Source organism: Rhopalosiphum maidis, chromosome 1, assembly GCF_003676215.2.
Source record: "Rhopalosiphum maidis isolate BTI-1 chromosome 1, ASM367621v3, whole genome shotgun sequence".
NCBI classification, from domain to species: domain Eukaryota; kingdom Metazoa; phylum Arthropoda; class Insecta; order Hemiptera; family Aphididae; genus Rhopalosiphum; species Rhopalosiphum maidis.
Genome location: NC_040877.1, coordinates 5,748,285 through 5,761,748, shown reverse-complemented (window position 1 = coordinate 5,761,748; position 13,464 = coordinate 5,748,285). Strand labels below are relative to the sequence as shown.

General features: G+C 27.3%; 1 protein-coding gene across 2 annotated transcripts in view; it reads left to right on the top strand.

Annotated features, from left to right (window-relative positions):
* LOC113547820 (fatty acid 2-hydroxylase) overlaps positions 1–4,662 on the top strand; it is a 41,547-nt gene extending 36,885 nt beyond the window's left edge. Inside the window, exons 4-7 of one of the 2 annotated variants that reach the window (XR_003404860.1) lie at positions 2,308–2,440; positions 3,468–3,587; positions 4,213–4,374; positions 4,478–4,662. Coding sequence is in view for 1 of the 2 variants with exons in the window: in XM_026948338.1 (XP_026804139.1) it covers positions 2,308–2,440; positions 3,468–3,587; positions 4,213–4,301 (342 nt within the window). In the remaining variant the exon portion in view is untranslated. Of the gene's footprint in view, positions 1–2,307; positions 2,441–3,467; positions 3,588–4,212 lie in introns of both variants that reach the window. The other variant, XM_026948338.1, reaches the window with a different exon arrangement.
* Positions 4,663–13,464: the final 8,802 nt, after the last annotated feature.

Sequence of the window (13,464 nt, the reverse complement as noted above, 5' to 3'; positions counted from 1 at the left end):
TGTAGAAAACAATAATAATAAAACTAAACTAGACGGCGATGCGGTGCATATCCTAAAATTGTTAATCCACAAATGTATTGTTCCAATTTCCTTATGAGATGTCCGTCTACGCTTTTTTATCTGTAAGGTGTTATTACATAGATACCTACGTGTATTATTTAAAAAATATTTATATTTATAATAGAATTAATAATAAGTACATAAAATATACACTCGTGGCCCTAAATACCTACGTTGTATTTGTATCCAATCGACTGTAAAGTATGTAAGTCGTGTATTATATTATATTAAGTAATTTCTAAATAGTTATTAGTTAATAATATGTAAATCACTTATCTTCAGAATTTTTAACAATTTAAACGGCCGGAAAATTCGCTTTGAAACGCCCCAATGGATGGTCCCCGATTAGTAAACCTCAAAGGAAATTACGTACATTTTTACGTCAAATATACCGTTAAACTTTTAGGCTTAATGATAGCAGTTTTATGTAGGAAATGTATATTTGTAAATATATATATGTATGTGTGTGTGTATGCATTAAACTTCAAAGTGACCTACCCTTGTTTTATTGGATGAGTCACGCATACTTGCTGCTGCAGCATTATTAATATTATTTTATATTCCAACTATTAATGATATATACAAGCATATCCATTGTCGTGCAACGGTATATGTGTACATTTGTATTCGAATAAGTACTTTCCCATTTTTAAAACAAATTAATTTAAATAAAATGTTATATAGATAGTAATCTAGATATAATTTCATTCAAATAATAATGTTCAAATTCGTGTGCATAATGCGTATATATGCGTAGTTAATTAATTATTTACATTTTTTTAACGTTGTATGAAATTTACCTACTACTTAATGATATTGATTATTGTAGAAATAATTATGTATTAGACGAACTGTATGAACTACGGTGAACTAATAAGCTATAAAGTTTTACATTTTTTATATAATTATCAGATTTTAAATTGAAATAGGACGGAGTCATATTTAATAAACATTTTGGTATTATTATTTATTTATTTATTTTCATGTTTGAATATTAAATCTATTCAAAACAAATAATCCTAAACCATATATAACTAATCACAAATTTAATGTATAACTATTATATTAAATTGTCTAGTATAGTATGTTAAAAAAAAAAACTTAAACTTAGTTTCGTGGATTTATAATCTTATTCCCGATCAGAATCGTCTTTAAAATATGATGATTATAATTGCTTTCACACCAGGCGCAGCGTTGAAGAGGAGGCCTATGGGGACATGCCCCCCTAAATTCTAGACATTAAAAGTTACCATCATAAGTGGGTAAAAAGTTAAAAGTAGAATTTTTGGACCAAAAAGATAACGCTCCCCTCCTTAAAAGACAAATCAAATCCACTACTGTTTCACACATTAAATAATAAAAAAAAATATATAATCCAACCATATTAAACCGTATCGCATCTCACATACCACCAACCAGAATCACCATACATTATTTAAATATATTTTTACATATTTATATTTTAATATATAAATGAAGTGGTACTGTTCCACATATTTTTAATGACAAGGTATATAATCAAATAATATTTACGATTTTTATAAATGATTTTATTTTTTTTTTATCTTTCATATGATTCAACACTTATTCTCGAACGAAATATTTATCTGGAAAATAATTACACATGTATTTCAGTTATACACATATTATTTTGTTCGAAAATATCATGACATGCGTATTTTACTTGTAAGTTGAAATGGGCTTGTAGTTGTTTCGTAGTAAAAAAAAAAGTTTCACAAAAATAATTCTTTGTATAAAAAGGTTAATGACTTAATTAAGTTTAAGTATGGTACGTGAAAAATCCGCCGAGAACCCTTAATGAATAATTCGATTTCTCGAAAATTTAAATTAAGTAAAGTCCATTTTATCTGCTACTGTATTCTGCGATAAACCGCTAAATTTAAACTTTAAAATGTTGAAAAAACATTGTCTTACATTTGATTGCAATGATTTTCATGCAATATTTATCTAAATATATATTGCATTATAGTCTATTATTAAATGCGATGATTCACTTTGATGGATCTAAGACGGATCCCATGCAAAAATTAAAATTATATCTTTAATGATTACGGGTTTATTGTTGAGAGTCAAAATTCACTTACTGCAGCTGACTTGTCCAATATTTTTAAATTTAAATTGTTGTAAAGTAAAATTAAGGTTAAACCTATGTATTATATTAAATTATATTTTATTTATTACGGATTTATTTATTTATTTATTTATTTTGTTTTGTTCTGCAAACAGGTGCCATTTGACGACCGACGGTTATTGTTTCCGCCGGGACCAGCCGCAGTACTTATATCGGCTGCGTACGCTATATACTTGATGCTTTTTCCTCATTGGATGGCGCCGCTGGTATTGGCTGGTATGATTTCGGGTAAGTGTGGTAAAATAATAAAATGTCATCACGTTGGTATATTATAATTTATAAGCTATAAAGCCTAGGATGTCATCAAGTTTTACAATTTAATGTAAGTAGTAGTGCAAATGAATCAACACATTAGGTTATTTTGCCCCATAATTAAATGAAATAGGTATAAGAATTTATAAGAAAATATATCATCAGGGCTGTACGTATTTCGATATTGCTTTAAGAATGCTACATTATATATAATATATTATGTATTATTATATATACATCGAAAAACACTCAATATTTCAAAACAATAATAGTTTTTTAAACAATGAGTGTTTTACCTACTTTAAAAACGGGCTTAATAACTTACTACTACTTATAAAATTTTCAATTACATACAAACTAATGGCTGTTTAACTAAGAGGTTACTTTTAGCCCTACAAACGTATTAACATTTATTTCACATTTAATATTGTCAATGTAAAAGTGTAAGGCATCATACATTATCATGAATTTATTAATGTATATGTAAAATCGAATTACCACAGTACTTAATTTAAGTGAATTAATTTAACAATTTTTATCAGACCAGGCAAGACAAAATGTATAAAGTATTACAATTTCGTAATTATTATTTAACTTTGTTGTTTAAAAAATAAAATGGTCAAATATTTTTGTTATATAAAAAAATATTAATATGATGACTGAAATATAAAGAAAGGTGTACTTGAAACACATTGACCTGTACTAAAAATGTTTTAAATAAATGAATACTATCATGCAAGTGTGGTGTGTATAAGTATTAGATATAGTTATAATTTATTATTTATACCATAATTGTGCTCTTTGACGGAAGGTAATGAAATGACCAGTCTAAGTTATATAAGTAATATTCCCTTTTCGTGTTAAAAATTAATAAATAAATACGAGCTTTAAATCGATTGTTTGAGTGTAGGTAATATAATTATAGTGCGGCAAGTTCAACAATATATTATTATAGTGTATCGTGCTAAAAATCGATATTAATCTTGTACAATCGTGTTCGCAGGCTATGTAACTTATGATTTAATACATTTCTACTTACACTACGGATGTCCCAGGGAAGGCTCGTACCTGTACACAATGAAAAGATACCACAACCAACATCATTTCGCGCACCACGAAAGCGGTTAGTATACAATCACAATATAATAATATATTCAATATTCATAATATGTATATTTTATGTATATAGTGTTATCCCTCCCACTAAATTTTCACATTCTAATCTTATAATTTATACAAAAATTTAAGAAGACCCTAACTTGTAAGTGGGAGTAATACTCAAAATGCTCTATTTATATTGTTTATTTAGTCTTTAGAGAAACTATAGTTAGGTTAATTCATTGATTTACAAATTATTTTTGAGCATTGTTTTTATAAAAAACATAATACATAATATTATTATAATTTAAGATAAATTACAATTATTCAAAAATGGATACTTAATTTTGATAAAATAATGAGATAAGTATATATGATATAAAAAAAATAAAATAAAATTGTAGTAGAATAGTATCTGTACCATTAATTTCCTTTAATTAATACCTTCAAACATTTTGACTATATTTCACGCTTTATTCATTTATATGTACAAGATGTATCAGACAGATTTAACAATTTTACATATGAATGTATCATATTACCGTGATACTCTGTACATTATTACAATTACATAATAATATAAAATGTACAACTTTTATAAGCGTATATGTATAACAATATTGACGGGCGTCGTTATCCGTATGTTTCAGGTTTCGGTATCAGCAGCCAATTTTGGGACCACATATTCGGCACAGCAATTGCACTGAAAAAGCTTAGCCGATGTTTAAAATGGTACTAACCTGCTACCTGTAAACTCGTGCCTTATAAATTATAATATTATATATACAAAAATGAAAGAAATTAAATTATATGTATGTATAGTATATATATATACATATGCATATATTGAGTGTATATGTATTGATATATACAATTATTATTATTATTATTATTAATTATTATTATAATACAAAGGAAAGAAATCACACCAAACTCGGAGTGCCTATCTAATGAAACTCAAATATTACAATTAATAATTTAACAAATAATGATCCGCTCACGGAAGCAGTCATAACACGACGGTATATTATATATATATATGTAACTTGTCTAATTTTGTTATGCATAAAAAATATATATATTATAAATATATAAATGTATTTATTGTCGCTTTTCATTGCTATATTGTTCAAAGGTATTACAAAACTTTAAAGCTGTTTTGTTGTTACTCTGTACATTATCATTATTATTATTATTTTTTTTTTTGTCTTTTTAAATAATAAAAACAATATTATTTATACTTTGACTAGTTGTTGTGCCAAAGCTTTTTACGATTTATCCTCACGAGATCCATTTTTCTGATAACAAACACGTCCAATAGTCGCAATGACCTATTTTTTACGACTACTGTTGTCTACGACATCGTATGTATTCGTATTTATTATGCTTATTGTTTGTAGTTCCCATTATTTTTTTTTTTTCATTCTCCCGCTGATCCTTTTGCCAATAAATAATAGCCAATGTTTTCTCGAATAGCTTAATTTTTATTTCCTACTATTATTCATAGTCCGTTAACCAATTTTTTTTTCAATCTACCTACCAATATACGAGTAGTAAGGAGTGGTAATCAGCGTCATTATACTGCGGATGTAAATAATTACATCCACAGAATGTTATATAAGATCCCGTCAATAAAAAAAACTAAATTCGTGAGTATGAATTATTATGATACCTACATCTGTGAAACGTTAACATTCGTGAAAGAATTGTGTTCTTGCTTTGAGAATATAATTTGTTACGACTGTTAGAAAAATAAATCGATAACATTCTCACCGAAGCCATACCTGTCTGTCAAAGTACACCTGGATGTACACATACATAGGGTTGTCCTTTTAACGTAACTACATAAGACACTCATTATTTCGTAAACTACAAATGTTTTAAAAAAAACTATAATATGTCATTCAATTTTTTTAAACTCTGTAGTAAGTCTACGTGGATCATTATATATAATATGTAGGTTGTTATATTTTATTAAAGTAAACATAGATTATGAGTACAAAAGCTAGTATGAGATAATTATTGTTTATTTGTATAAAATAATGAAAAATACGTATTAAATAAATTGTTATAAAATTGTTATAATTATATTTAATCAGCATCTTTATTTCTGTATAATGTATACGAATGACTTCCGTTTTTAATTAAATAAATCCTAAATCTATGATCACACCACTAGCTACAAATAAATACGGGTAAACATAAGTCAGACTGTCAGACCTATTCTAGTATTTCACTTATAGGACGTGTGTATGTCGTGGATTTTACCACATCGCCTCTTGCATAAGTCCATTATTTCCATGTTATACTGGGCTATTTATACTAGTCTCAGATAGAATAATATATTTATACCGTCTTCAAATATATTACGCTATTTTATTTTAATAGTATGTTTGTATTTTAAGAGGACTTGCATATGTCGTCTCCGTCTTACATAATTCGCACATAACATGGAAAACTTAATGATTTTGTTTTACTCAATTATTTTTAAGATTATAGTCAATTGATGCCTATTGTCAAATATAAAATTTGCAATAATAATAATTTTTAAAATATTTCAAAATTAAAATATAAAAATATCTATCGAGTATCAAGATTCCTATTCTCTAGATCAGCGGTTCCTAACCAATGGACCGAGGGCAACTTGGCATTGGGCCGCAGAAGCTGGTCCATGGTTCTAGCCGAGAGTTCGAGAATTTGAACTAACTGTTTTTTACCTGTTTATTAAATAAGTGAGCCTTAAAATATTTTCTATAAAATTGGTGGTCCGCACAACTAAAAAGGTTGACAACCGCTGTTGTAGATAGTACTCTTATCTTTAAATTTCATAATACTATGAAATTCACTCTAGTATTGAAAGTAACAAAGTAAAACCGATTCTTAATAAACTGGTCATGTTTTATGCGTTAAAAGTGAGAATACATATTCAGGTATAACGTCCTCACTCCTCTTAGAAGTATAACTTGAAATATATTTTGTTTAATTTAATTAACAAATTGTGTCGATTTTCGTTTATTAACCGTTATCCTATCCTGATGGCCAAGACATGCTATGGTCGTAAAATAATTGTTTATGTATGAATATGTAATGTCCTGTACAGCGCAAATAAAATATAAAACACTATTTAAAGTAATTTGAGATCTGCCGACAATCAAACATCAGCAACAGAATTTAATAATAACAATTAATACGAATTATCATAGGGCATTTTCAACATAATATACCTACAACTTTTTTGAACAACAACAATGGCACTGAACTCGGACTCTTTTTGTGGGGAAAAATCTAAAACCTTTGTCTATTTGACTTCTAACTTCTATATTTCCACTATAACTTACCCACCCATTTAAGAAATTAAGTAATCGCTTCACATGATATATGAGTACGGTGTCACTGAACGACAACATACATACGTTTTAGATTCTGAGCGGAGCTTTGAAAGTATTGATTATACAACGATGTTTGCGTGTCCACGCCACAATTTATAATAGAAAATAATGATATGATATTCAATTTTGAAGGTGGTTTCTTGTAGAAAATTTTGTCTAGTTGATAGTTCAAAATTCAAGATCTTCTATACTCTTCAAAAGAACCGAAAAAAAAACCAAAAAATAGAAAAGGAAAAATAGAAATTTTTTGACAAATTTAGATATTCACGCGTAAAATAACGTAAACAATTGAATAAGAACATTCCACGTAAGTTGTTATTATATCTATTTAAAATATTAAAAATATAGTTATACGATTTTTTTTATAAGCATTTAAAGTAAAAATCTGAACGAAATTAGAAGTGTAAACTAAACTTAACGATCTTGATTATTTTATTCATTTGTTGTAATTATTATTCATGCAGGGATTTGAAACTTTTTGCTTTCAATTTTAAGCTATTTATACCACATAAGACCAACTTATTCACTCCGTTTTCAAGTCTATTGATTTTTAACTTTATAAGTTATAATAGTTGATTACAAGAATATAATATAATTTCATATTATAATAATTAATTATATGTATAATAAAAATAATATAATTAGTTTCTATTTCATGAAATAAAATATATAGAACTTTTTCTATATGTTCACCAATATTATATAATACAAAATAACCCATGTTGACGGTCCGTCCTGCCGAGAATCGTTTTTCGCGTACGTTGTTATTGTGTCATTGAATTCAAATTTAACACATCCATTTCGGTGACCCACTCGATACCTAATGCAGAGTGGTACACATTTGCCCACCTATTTAATTTCAAATTTTGAAACCAAATATTTTTCAATGCTAAAAAATAGAATTTCGAACGAATTTAAAGTATTGATTAAAAGTTATAACATGTCAACATTTAAACTTTAAACTGACGGAGGTATATACAGAGTGATCCTTTTATCAAACAACACTCATTATTTCAAAAAGTATTAATGTTTTTGAAAATATTTTTTTACATAGTTTCAAATTGTTAAAAAAACAACGTTCTTATTAAAAAATTATATTTTTAAATATTTTTTATCCTTATAATTTTTCAAATTTTTTACTTTTTTGAAAGACAACATAAAGTTTTAATTTCATATTCCAAAGCAGAATAATTTTCTGAGTATTTTGATACATAAAAATCGAATTTAGGGCGAGTAGTTTATGAGTTATAAGTATTTAAAGTTTAGACAAGCGAAGTGGAGTGGTACGGGGTCACCCCGCAAAATGTTTGTCAACTACTCCGCTTGTCTAAACTTTAAATACTTATAATATTTATAATTCATAAACTACTCGCTCTAAATTCAATTTCTATGTATCAAAATACTCAGAAAATTATTCTACTTTGGAATATAAAATTAAAACTCTATGTTGTCATTCAAAGAAGTAAAAAACTTACAAAATTATAAGGAATAACGTTGTTTTTTAGCAACTTGAAACTATGTAAAAAAATGTTTTCTAAAACATGAATACTTTTTGAAATAATGAGCGTCTTATGATAAAAAAACCACCCTGTATAATATATATGGCAATACCATCTACCACAACGCGTATACAACAATTTACGTATAATAAAATATATGTATATATATATATATAGGTATATTATAATTCTCCAATGCCTATATATAATATATATATGTACATACATATTATATATTTTAATTATGTATTATGTAGGTCCGCGCCCACAGTATACAACAGTAAAATTCAATGCCGTGTAGACGTGGACTCTAATTTTAGTACAGGTGCTGTTCAGTTATATTTTTTTCTTATTATTTTTATAGAACCGTTTCCGTGGATAGAGCTCATTTGCTGTGCGCTGCTCACTGTTGTGCACTGTGACTTAAACAATGTACAATGAAGTCGGCTCGATGGCAGCGGGTCCGGTTAAATTTCTGTATATATATATATACATATAATTTATGCCAATTTTATTACAAACGTATACACACAATATTAACATGTTATAATATTATACCAATAAATGATATTACAATATTACTTGCATCATATTACCATCGATATATTAGATTTTTTAAACGCAAAATACACGACCCTTTTAGCTCCGAACCCATTATACACGGGGGTATTATTCCTAAGCAATTTCGAGTAAATTTTAAAATAACGCGTCGTCACGCTATGTAAATACGATATACCAACAATCCCGGTCAACGCAAATATAAATCACACGACTCGTACGCGCGTTATAGTAAACGGTAAAAATTGGACTTAAAAAAAATATTTACCAAACCTCCTACACTACGACGGCGCAATTCTATAACCAATATAGCCTAAAGGTGTGTATATCTATGCTCTATTATTGTTATCGATTAGGTTGTGATATTTAAACACAAAATCAAATTACGACAACGTTTATTATTATTATTATTATTATTATTATTTATTATATTATTATTGTTATAATTCGGGCGAACGGCGCCCGTCGCACGTCGTCTGTTCGCGTGCTAACATTATTATTATGTATAGTGCTGCGGTATATTGTGTGTACTTTATAATTACGACCAATATAATTTTATTACTATTATATTATGTATTACGCGAACGCAACAATTTACCTATGCCCGACGTTGTCCTATATAACTATTTTACTATTTTAGTTGAAGATGTGAGTGCGTGATAAATTTCCAAGGTAAAATTTTAACGGTGAGAAAAATAACCGACTTATTTTTGTCGGTTAATCTCTCTCTACCGCTCAAAGTGTTATGATGTGATCCCTTAAATGTATTGTAATTGACTATGAAAAATGTTACCAGTTTTTGGCGGCTGTCACTACTGCAGCTATTACCTACAATCGGTAGTTAACTGCATAATATATTAAAACAGCTTTATAAATGACTTTTACAGTTTTACTAAATAATTAATATTTTACACAGATAGACGTATAAAACAACCAGATATCTGACTGCCTATTACATTCCCATCGTAATATAGGAACGATTGAAGTCGTGCGGCCACTATGCCAACATTGTGCGATGCTTACAAAATATAACTCGATAGATAAGATATCTATACCGATTAGAATACTGCAAAATATGTCAAATGTACAGTACAAGTTGTAAACATAACACCCCGTTGACGTAAGGCTTGTTGACTTCGATACAATATCGTGAAGTCGACTATCTATTTATTTTTTTTTTTTTATAGTTGATTTTTTATAATAATATGTCCAGTGTAAATATTACAAATCGGGTGGATGTGAGGAGACGTGTATACCCCTTCTAATATTATATCATAATCAATAAGACTATAAAATATTCGGGCGCGCACATATTTTTTAACGCCTTTAAATCCCTTTTTAATTGTATCTCAATTCGAGTACTGCAGGTACATGTCTATGTCTATGGTTATTGGCTATGACTTATAAACATAACCATTAGCTATTATGTGTAAATATTTTATATTATATTATCATTGTATTTGTTTTATATAGCAAGACGATAGGTATAAAGGAGTGTCATTCACTACACAAATTACAGCTATTTTACCATTTTTACCAATTTATCAATAAAACTACCACGAATTGTACGTACCATCTCTACCTACAACTGCAGACGGATCCCGACAAATTGATCCGTTTTGTCTATCAGCTGATATCTGTGACAGTGCGACCATTGCGCTATAATTTCGTGAGTGTATTTTATAATATGTGATATGTTCACGCCTACTTATATTATTTATAATTTTATTTAACCACCACGTTGTATGTAAATATAAACGTCTATCAAATGTGAAAAAAAAACTTTTTACTAAAAATGTTTTTATATAATTGTTATTAATATTATTTTACCAGATCTGTGCCAACATGTTGGGACAGCCATATGAAAAGTGACCTATTTTATGTATAACACCTGTAGATTTTGCGTTACACCTGCAGCAGATGGTCCATTTGAATATAAAATCTCATATTTCTATATTATAACATGATGACATTTCAAGAGATTCGTTGGCAATATAAAGGTAAAATAGGTAGGAACGCGCACCGAATATATATTATACAATATTTACGTGGACGTTTAATTATACATCAGAATGAGTAGTGGTATATATGAACATAAATATATTACGAGTACCTTTATACTGTGGCCTATGGTAAAAACAAAGCACTTTTCATTGTTTGCTTACAATAATACAATACAATTAAATCTGTAATTGATTTAAACCGTACTGTGAGTAAATACAATTTTGTGTTTTTAGACTATATCTGAGAAAACCGTTGGTATATTATAGGTACTGTTGGTTGCCATAGTGATATACTGCAACCACGATACCCGTTTCTATGTACAACATATAAACTAACAATTTACATTTTTTTTTATTTTTTGACTTTGCCCACGGGCACAATCCTTTTGTATGCATTATACAAATCATTTTATAGAAAAATTAGTAACAATTTAATTTTTAAGTTACTTTTAAAAAAGTTTATTTTTAATACAAAAGTACATAGGTACTTTACAGTTTATTGAACTTTAAGACGCTTAAAGCAAATTTAATTTCAAAAGTATATCCCGTAAGATAATACCTATGCATATATATATATATATATATATATATATATTATTATTATTATATCTATGTGAGTATTTGTAAGTATAGGTATTTCATTGGTCCAAGGAGTATGAGTACCTAGGTAGGTATAAGTTATAACTGGCGCCATGCAGTGGTGGACATACATTTTATTATTTTCAATACGTGTACAATGTAGTATTATGTCTAAACGTACATTGTACATGCACTGAATAAGTTGTAGCACATACGAAAACGTATTGGTTACACATACCGAGTATGTAGATATAATTATCAATAAATTATTCGATACGGGTATATGAGGATGAAAGCGGTCTAAATAAATATATTTTATGAAAATATTGACAAACTTTATTTTTTACGCCCGCTATAATTAAAAAAAATCAATTTCAGTTTGCTTAAAAACTGCAAGACCTTACCATTTGGGTACAGTCACAATAATAATGTGTGCTTTTGCCCTAAAATTTCTATTTCATTTAGCATAGAAAATTGTTCAGTATGATGGCCTTAATAACACGTATTAATTAAAAATAATATTTCATCAGCTTTTAAATAAACTTTATTAAAACAATTATAATAATTGGAGAAAAATGAAGGTATGATTTATTTTAGAATTATTATCGTACCTATACATAGTTATACCTTATGCGTAATATTACTGCTTTGATTTCTATACAATATGTACATAAACCTGAGTTAAAGATAGTAGATACCTACCAAAAAATGTTAAATTTATATTATCTCAGTTTGATTAGTGTTGATAATTACTTAATGAATATATGTATACATATAAATACATAATATTATAATACCATTTTTAAATTAAATAGTTACAAACACGTACTATATGTCTATATAAATACATAAACTGAAAATTTGATAGTTTTACATTTCTATGTAAGTTCATTATAAATGTTTAATATCTTTCGAGTATTAGGTAATTTTTTTTTAACTTTATTGTAGTTTTTATTGTTAGATCGGAGTGATAAATGTATTAGTGAAGTGTGTTTTTAATTTTTGTATTTAATAATCATCTTTTGTGGTATTAAAATTGCTTCAAATTTTAATTGTGAGTAGTTTTTGGTAGCAAATTTAATATTAATGATACATTTGTATAAAAAGTAAAAAATTACTAAAGAAAAAATAAGAACAAATAGGAATTTTGACGAAATCGATTTTGCTTTTTTTAATTATACGAATGAATTTTTAACTATATAGGTTCTTAATATTTTCACTAAAATTGTACGTAATTTTCTACCTACCCATAGTGTAATTTTCAAAATATGTTGACTATTATTCAGCTATTTATTGACATTTTTATATTCGTTTTCCATAAATATCGATAAAAAATTTACTTATAAACCGTGAAAATTGAATGTTAGGTTCGTCAAAAAATCTAAAAAACTATGTAAACACAGTTTTTCATAGACATTTTATGTTTAAATTTTGGATAAATTTGTAATATTTAAAACTTGTAACTTTATTATCATACGTGGAGGGGGCAGGGAAATATACATAATATTTTCAGTAACAACTATGAACTAATTCAATCTGTCGAATATTAGTAATAGTAAAATTAATTATTTTCATAACAATACAAATATAGATATTTATAGTAATACTCGTATAAGTTGACAGACTGTCTTCGCTCAAAATCATTTTCGTATACAAATGTTTGTCATTGAATTAATTAAAATGATAACGTTAGTGCTAAATATAAAACTTAAAATGTTTACTGAAAAACTCATATATTTTATTTTGTTTTTATTTAATTAATTCTATAACTACAAAATTAAATTCAACCTTCTGAATTCATATGAAATCACGATAATGTTTCAACGCGTGAAAGTGACTCGTGTTGGAAAATAATAAAATAAACATTCTTGTCA